The 8824-nt window shown below is 46.6% G+C and overlaps 1 protein-coding gene across 2 annotated transcripts; it reads left to right on the forward strand.

Moving 5' to 3' along the window:
• The first annotated feature begins 276 nt into the window (after positions 1-276).
• LOC111065560 (nose resistant to fluoxetine protein 6-like) lies at positions 277-3000 on the forward strand. 2 transcript variants are annotated; one of them, XM_022353789.2, is made up of 9 exons: positions 277-558; positions 624-990; positions 1052-1125; positions 1181-1383; positions 1444-1556; positions 1616-1829; positions 1894-2075; positions 2131-2602; positions 2670-2986. In XM_022353789.2, the coding sequence occupies exons 1-9, from the start codon at positions 282-284 to the stop codon at positions 2853-2855; spliced, it is 2088 nt and encodes a 695-aa protein (XP_022209481.2). In that variant the 5' UTR covers positions 277-281; the 3' UTR covers positions 2856-2986. The 2 variants fall into 2 exon arrangements, with proteins under 2 accessions (XP_022209481.2, XP_041449502.1); XM_041593568.1 differs by lacking the exons at positions 277-558; positions 624-990; positions 1052-1125; positions 1181-1383 and having other exon boundaries at positions 1504-1556; positions 1605-1829; positions 2670-3000.
• The last annotated feature ends 5824 nt before the right edge of the window (positions 3001-8824 follow it).

Here is an 8824-nt window from a genome sequence, read left to right on the forward strand (position 1 = left end):
GCAAAATCCCTTGCTAGTCACTAATATAACGATTAGCTAAAAATGATAAGCAGTGACAACAAAACATCGTTCCGTCTACCTAGAATTTTAACTGATTAAATACTATTAGGGAGTTTCTCCTGAACTTTTATTTATTACCAGTCTGACCAGCGGTGCCTGTGACAAGGCTTTTTTTAATCAACTATTCAACTTAAAAAGCTTATCGCAGATTAGGCTTGAGTCTTTTGCCATTTAAAATTACTGATAGTTTGTCCCACACCTTCAATCGAATTTGTGTTACCATGGTGAACGGTTTAGGCACTCTGTTGGTCAGTGGACTGATAATCGTCAGTGCAGCCAAGGCCCAACTGAAGGACGGGAGTGTCCTACAGGACTACGAGCGTCTGATGGGGCTGCGCTCTCTGAGAGTCGAGTTTGCTGAACACTTCCGCAATGCATCTCTCACAGAATTGGACATATTCCACTCCCGAATACCCAGTCAAGAGGATCTGTTGTGTCTCGCGGATATGGCTCAGTTCATGCAGGCTGTCACTGATGGACAATTGTGGGCAGTGAAGAGTGAGTGAATAACTTAACTGAAAACCAAACGAGTGGGAATTAACTTTCATGCACTTTGTGAGCAGTGATCGACGCTTGGGGCTCCATTCCCTCGGGTCTACTGTACGGCAACTTCTATGACTTGGGCAACTTCGATGAGTGTCTTAGGATAAGCAAGGTCATCACCCAAGGTCACAGCATTAATGGAAAGTACTGTTTTCTCACCGTATCATTGGACGAAATACTTGGAACTCAGATTGAAGCATTAAGACGAATGCCAGCTAAGATTGGATCCTGCTTTCCGGCGTCTTGCTCTGCCGCTCATATGGATACGTTTGTGGGTCAATTTATGCAGAAACTGCTCAACTCGAGCAGCACAAGCATTAAAATCAGCGAGACCAGCTGCCAGACAAGTGAGTCTATTCCATGGGATGGCATGACTATATTCACAGTGTAAGTTGTGCCTTAGCCTATGGGCTTAATACTATTTACTTCCTTTTGTTTTGGATTGCAGTGTGATACTTGGCCTGATGGGTTCTGTCGTGGTGTTGAGCACCCTGTACGACTACTTCTTTTGTCAGGATCCTGGTAAGTATCTTCAAGTAACAATCCATTTTAAAAGTTTAGAAATAATTGCTTTCAGATCGACTTCCTGTGGTGGCCAAGATCTGTTCTGCTCGCATCAGTTCCCGCGCTCTCTTTCGCGTCGTAGAGAGCAAATCGAATTCGAATGTGATCGACTGCCTGAATGGAATTCGATGTTTGTCCATCGCCTGGGTGGTTTTTTCCCATGACTACCTGTTCTCGGTGTATTCTCCCAACATTAATTTTGTTCATGTGATTTCGGTATGTTCATCTTATCTCTTATCTGCCCATGAATGAACATGAATTTGTTAAATTTTCTAGTGGGCTGAGGAACCGTTCAGTAGTTTTATTTTGCACGGCGTTTTCTCGGTGGACTCCTTTTTCTTTCTTGGCGGCCTACTAGTGGCGATGATAGCTCTGCGCTCCATGGAGAAGTAAGTATCTGAAAGTCTCATACTCCTTGGATCATTGCGAATTTCTAGCTTGGGGGCAGATCCAATGGTAGTCTGAATGCTCCGTTGATGTATCTCCATCGACTTATACGCATCGCTCCCGTCCTGTCAATGGCTATTCTGGTCTACACGAAGCTCATGCCTGTGGTTGCAGGCGGGCCGCTCTTCAGCGGTGGATACAGTGGCACTGCCGCATGTGAGAGCGATTGGTATTGGACTTTGCTGTTCGTCCAGAACTATGCCACATCGAATATTGTAACTAGAGCACATCCATTTATTCTTCGTTGACAATTTTGACCAACTCTGAATGAACTTTCAGTGCATTTCCCATTCCTGGTACTTGGCCGTGGATATGCAGCTATACATCATTTCTCCGCTTCTGCTGATTGCTCTGTATAAGTGGGGCAAGAAGGCAGCCGCGGGCATTGTGGTGCTTGTGCTACTGCTCTCGTCCTGCCTCTTTGCCACCATGATGATCAACAAGTACTCGATGCTTCTGAAGTAAGTTCCATAAGAGATTCTCACTTGCCTTTTATAGCAACTTTCTTCTTTTCAGGAATAGCACCGGTGATGGTTCCGCGAATAAAAAACTCTACTTTGCCACCCACCGGCATGCTGCTCCTTGGCTGATTGGATTTCTCTTCGGGTACTTCTTGCACCTCAATCGGGGGAAGAAGTTCCAGTTAAGCCGCATTGCCGTGTGGTCTGGATGGGTGCTTAGCCTTGCCATGATCTTCACATCGATCTTTGCATTGTATCCTGCTGCCCAGTGGAGTGCTCCACCTCTGTCCACCCTCGAGGAGTCTCTCTACTACACACTCACCCGAGTGGGCTGGCCATTGGCCCTTTGTTGGGTCGTCTTCGCCTGCATGCAGGGCCATGGCGGTCTGGCCAACAGTTTCCTATCCTCGCCATTGTGGCAGCCTCTCTCGAGACTCTCGTATTCCGTATACATCTGGCACATGTTCTTGGTGGAGGTAAACACCAAAAACTCAAGAACCAATACGTACTTCTCCGACTACAGTATGGTAGGTTATCTTTGAGAACGAAGACAGACGAGTGGTCTTGAAAGTTACCTTAAATCAATTTTTGCAGATGCTTAAGTTTTGGTCTGATTTTGGATTCACCGTTTTGATGGCGTATTTCTTTTACCTAATCATTGAGGCCCCTTTGGCAGGTTTCGACAGTCTTCTTCGACCCAAAGGAACTTCTAGGGCTAAAGCTCCTGTTCCCAGTTTAGAGACGAGAGAGCTAGAGGACCCCAAAGAGACGAATACATAAATTTAATTTACTGCGGCTGGTTATATTATAGGATTAGCCTACATTTATTTATTTTTTGTTTTTGGTTCAAGTGGAAACTCTTGCAAAGCATTCTCAAACGTTGAGCTGTTGGGGCAGGCCATGCATGGCAATGGACTGACTTATCGAGGTATGGTCTGGAGTGTGTGTTCCTCTGACTGAGTAAGACATTTGTCTACGTACTCCTGCATTTCCGTTTGAAGCTCCACCTCCTTGAGGAGCTCTGTCTTTCCCACAGTCTTTAGTTGCATGTTTTGTGTAAATTTAAGCCTGAAAACAAATGGAGAACTTCTTGACTCGAGTCGACTTCGCTTAGCCCAATGCCATAAAATATCGTAAAAGTACATTCTGCACCGCGAAGGTGCACCAACTATGTGCAGTGAGTGTCTGCTACGGCTGCTACGGCTGCTACGGTGGCGGGGCCGACAAACCGATCTGAATCCGGATCCAAATTCGAACTCCCCACTGCGCATATTTTATGGCAGTTACGCGGCTCCCGGGCAACTTAATTAGTGCCTGCTGGTGCGCTTCGACTCCAGCTCTGGCGCTGGCTTTGACTTGCATTTCCACTTCGATTACGACTGCAACTGCTGGTGGGATAGGGACTGGGACAGGGACAGCTCCGGCTACGACTCTGGCTTCGGCTTCGGCTCCGTCTCCGGCTGCAGCTGCATTGCACCTGACATTTAACATTATTACGCGGCACCCCCAGCGAATACGGAATGAATGCTCGTCCGTGGCAGCCATTACAGGCAGCGCCTTAAAGCTCTGCGCCACTCGCATTTAAGCGGTGTTAAGCTTAATGTGCACCACATTGACGCCATGCCACATGGTGCTGGTTGCAGGTTGCTTTGGGACAGGGAACAGAGAACAGGGGACAGGGTATGGAGGCAGAGATGGTTGCGTGTTCCATTGCATTTGGTTGCATTTAATGGGTTATTGGGCACACATTTGTGTGCGAGGGTGGGTGTCGGCCACTTACAACTCGTTGAGTTGCCTACAATTGAAAATCGATCCACGCAGACCGAATAGCACTCTGAATAGGAGTACGAGTGCCCATTGTAATCGCATATTTTGACTCTCTGTCCAAGGCGAAAGTTGCTGCAATAAGCCCCTGTAATAAGCCTTGACAATTGGCTGGAAAGCGATCCGAGGGTAGTTCCTTTGACGTTGCTTCCAATTAGCAAGAGTCAACTGCTCGTGTAAACATATCCCGATTTAACTTTGCAGCTCTTCTGCTGCTTCTGCTCTTATTCCTACTCCTCCTACTCCTGCTGCTGCTACTGCTGCTTTGCCAGCAGAATAAGTACAAAGAACTTTTGTGCACATTTCTGTTTATTATTGTATAAATCAAAAGATAAAGTTGCACACAAAGTTCCTGCTGCCAGACCCGGGGACTGTCTGGTCTGGTCTGGGGCTTGGATGGGGGCTTGGGTTCGGCTTCGGGTTTGGCTGGATCTGAATCTGAATCCGTGTCCTGTTTGCATGTGGAGGAGCAGTACGTAAACTAAACGAAATGCACACAAAGTCTCATGTATAGTTGTAGTCGTGCATGTTTGTGGCATTATAAAATATATCTGGGCAACAGTATACAGTCTCTTCCCCTTTTTTTGTTGTGCTTTGTCCAATTTCAAAGTTGGTAATGGTAAAATGGCGATCCTGCTACCTCTGTGCTCCAGCTGCTGCTGTTGTTGCTGCTTTTGTTGCCACATTTAAATGCCAAACTTCACCGGACATGCTTCATAGCTCTAATTATACATGCGCCTTTCTGGGAACGCCTTCCGCCAAGAGGGAGACCAGAAAAAAAAGCGGAAGAAAAACAACAATGGGCCAACTCGAAAGCCAAAACCAAAAGCTATAGCCGAAGCAATGGCAATGGCAAGGGTTCTGGTTCCTATTTTGGTTGTTGCTGTGCTTGTTGTGACCCAATAGCCTGACTACAGTGCCATACCCTTGCAAAGGGTGCACTGTTTTAGTGTACAAACGGAGCTGCCAATATCGAATAATAAATAAATAAATAAATAATAATAAAAATACCTTCTAGGATTAGCTAAAGAAAATTAAAACAAACCTGTTTGACTAATCATTCGAGTGTCATAGAAATTATTGATTTGGTAGGGTGTGCAAATTATCCACTCCCATAGCTTGACTTTTTTCTCCGTTTTGTAGCTTTGCTTGTTGTTTGGCTCTTTGGCCCTCTGCCAAGCAACGCGTCGTATGCGCAACGTGGCCTGCAATTTTTCTAACCACATCTAAGCACACACAAACATGAGTGATTGTTTGTAGTGGTGGGGAGACTTTTCCTTGGGCTCCACTCTTGAGTCAAACCTCCGGCAATTCGAGCAGAGAACTTTGCATGTCTGTTTAGCAATTCATGGCTGGACTGCAGGGGCACTGTGGAGCGAAGAGCTTGTGGGTCCGTCACTCTTTTGATTTGATTAGGCCCGACACACATACACATACACACAAACCACACACAAATACACACATTCTGTGGCTAGAATAAATTTATGTAGATTCTGAAAGCATAAAATATGGCATTAAAATTTAATGTGCAACTTTAGGCACGCAAAAAAATACAAAAAAAAAAAAGAAAAGAAGCAATGAAGGAGAAGGCCTATGAAGACATTATGTTTGGGCCAACAAAAATTGCTGGCTACTTGGTGTGTGCAAAATAACAGGCTGCCTAATAAGCCGCTGACCACCGGCCAGCCCCCAATGATGGCCAAATGAATACCATTGGCAATATGAAAGCTCGGCCTTATCAAACCCTGTTCATCTCGGGGACAGTGGACGCTGATTAACGGAGGCACATTAGCATATTTTTGGTCTGAGAGGGCGGCTTTTCTCTTCTTTTATAAATCACTTCATTGAAATTTTTTATGAGGCGTCGAATGACTGCAGAGGTTGGAAGAAGGGGGCAAAAGTTTTCGAAAATAAAACATGTCTGAGAGTCTGAGAGAAAAGTGTCTGAGCCTTGGGGCGACATTTGGGGGTACCACCACGAATCCCCATGGCCAAGATTGACGCGCCGCTTACGTGCTATGGAACCATTTGTCTTACAGCCGCACTTTGCGTGTCTTAATTAGCGGCCCCACAGCCGGTTGCCCCATGCAGCAAACCTCAAGAAACTTTCCCGACGCCCAAGTCGAGTCAGGAATTTATGTAGCCCAGATAAGAATTTTCCGATAAGACCATAGATCCACCATTGGCCTGTCTGTGCCTTGAAGTGTTGCACGAAAAGTATTGGCGAAGGGACATGCTAATGAACTCGGCCTTTAAGAAAACTCCTCAGAGTATAAAACAAAGGAAAGTTTTTCTTCTTTGTGTTAGAGCCAACTTAACGACTGTTTGATGGCATAGAATATTCGGGGAATCTGTGCCTGGCTTAGGCGGGGGAAGCTAGAAAGGAGAACAAATCTTTTGCAGCGTTTGCATTCCCAGCAGTCTGTTTTGGGCTTACAGTCTAATGTTTTGCCTTAAAATTCCCACTTATTGCTTGGGCCATTGTCCCCAACTGCATCAACGGGGGGTACCTGTTTTTGAACGCAGTTAATGTCGCCAATGGCCCCATGATTTACGTTACCATTTCTGTTTCTCGTCCTAAACAGGTGCTCCACTTTCATTAGGTTCGTTCGCAATGACGGTTGGGCAGCTGCTAGCCGATAGTTCTGCTGCGAATGCTTCGGGGTAAGTTAATTACCCCTGTAATCCGCAGGCGTCTCCTGTACATGCAAATCGTGTAAATCAGAGAGTTTAGTGGTCATGTCGTGTCCCGCCATAAGCTGCCATATTTAGTTAAGTAATCAGGAGTTTTTCGAGGCGGGTGGGGGGCTAGTGGTAGTCGGGGCGTGGCTTGGGGCGTGAAATGTTGGCTTCCAAAAATAGGGAATAGGAAAACAAAAGAGGTTCCTGGTCAGGGAATGGCGTTGGGCTGCTGTGTTTTGTCGATGACATTGTTCACTTCGTATTTTCTGTTTTCCTGTTGCCGTCGATGTTTTTTGTTTGGTTGTGTGCATGTGTGTGTGTTTGTGGGAGGAGTCGGTAGTGCTTGTTTTCGTATGTATATTATTATGTCGACAGGACACCCTGCTGCAGCAATAGCAGAGACTCCGCTGTCCTTTCCTGTCCTGTGCCGTGTCGTGCCATTGTGGTTGGCATGTGGTGCTCGTTAAATGCTAATTGCTGCATACTTGTAACCACTTTATGTGAATGCCTTTGTGCAGGCACAGCCACAGCCATAGGGTGCCACACAGGGTGCTCAGCTAATTGGAACTCTGTCCCTCTCTCCCCCCATAGCATATGCCCAAGGAAGCTTTCCAGCATCTGGCAGAACAGCTAAGTGACAAGGCCTCTGCCTGCTGGAGTAGGAGCAGGCCGAAAACTATTACCACATTTCGCGGCCATCAATCAAAGGCTTAATATCCGCGAGGCGTGCTGTCAGTGGCAGTGTGGCTCCCTGTACTGCTGCTGCTACTGCTCCACTGCCAGTCAAATGGACATGTTCGAGTTTCCAGCACAAAGTGCATCATTTGACCGCTAATTTAGGCCGTAAATACACACACCACTGCAGCACTGCAGCATTGGTCGATGGTCGATGGTCCTGGCCTGGTCTCGCCTCCTTGCCTCCTCTTCGTTGCTCTGGTACGAGTATTCATAACGTAACAAGCCGGTTTTGCATGCAAATGCCACCAGTGGGAGTGTCATTTCGGCACAGCAAGATCATCATGCCAGGGTGACACATGCACAGCGAGGCCAGGCTGCACATCCTGCGGCACAGAGCAGTCCTGTCTGAATCTGAGGCCAGTGGCCACTGGCCAGTGCCCAACTTGATTGTGAACAATTTCGAAGCAGCTGGCATGGCATCGGCATCGGCCTCGTCATTGGCATTGGCATCCGGGTGAAATATCATTACGGAGCCACTGGCTTGGCGGCTTCATTGAAATCCTCTTCCATTTCGGACATTTCTCATTTTAGCATTTATCGTTTTTCGTACTCGTACGGGAGGGATCTTAATTGCCGAACATCGACTAAATGCGTTTTTCTAATGGGACTGCCTGTTTCAGGAGGAGAATGAGGAGGAGCAGGTCTGGCACTGGCACTGGCTCTGGCTCTGGCTCTGTCTGCTGCAGTTCATCAGACCAAACTGTACTGATGTGCTGGGGCTATGTCTTAATTTGCATAATTCAAATAGCTTCATCCAAAATTGCGAGTGCGCCTCTGAATGTGCTGGCTCTCATGACTTTCATATGCTTATGCCCAGGAGCTGCGGCGGCTTCATGTGATTTCCATTTACTCAATTCATTCGGTTACAGCTCACTGAAATTTATTTGTATAGTCCACATCGGGAATGGGATGGAGTGAACGGTTGTGTATATGCGTGGCGTGGGTGTATGTGGAGCACTCGAACTGGCATTACGTGCTGTGTTCCACGGCATTGAAGCTGGCAAATGGAATCAATATTATGCAAATGGCCAAAGTGGTCAACTCAGCTCTTGCTCTTGCGCCTGCCCTGCCCTCGTCTCTTCTTTTTCCACCCATTTCGCAATTTCATTTCACCATTTCAATCGACGAGAAAACGATGTGAATGGCATATTATTTTGTTGCATTTCGTTGTGCAATAAAGTGCATTTTGATTTGCCTTTAACGGGCATTGAGTGTAGCGCAAGTGGCTGCCCCATAAATTATGCATGATGCTGCTGGGTCAGTGCTGTTTTTTTTGTGTCGCTTGTGTTAAGACCCATATCATGTATGCAGCGCTCCCGGGGAGCAGGGCGGGGCACTTAAAAGGTTGCGAAAAGTCAAGTGCTATGCTTCTGCATTATTATCCCAGAAAGTCAGGTCAACAGAATTGCATAATTCCGATGGGATTACTCTATCCGCTGTCCGCTTAATGGGCTTCATCAATCTGGAAAAAAATCTCGGGGATCTTCGGGCCATAAATTTCAATC

This window comes from Drosophila obscura, unplaced genomic scaffold, assembly GCF_018151105.1.
Source record: "Drosophila obscura isolate BZ-5 IFL unplaced genomic scaffold, ASM1815110v1 contig_192, whole genome shotgun sequence".
Taxonomy (NCBI): Eukaryota; Metazoa; Arthropoda; class Insecta; order Diptera; family Drosophilidae; genus Drosophila; species Drosophila obscura.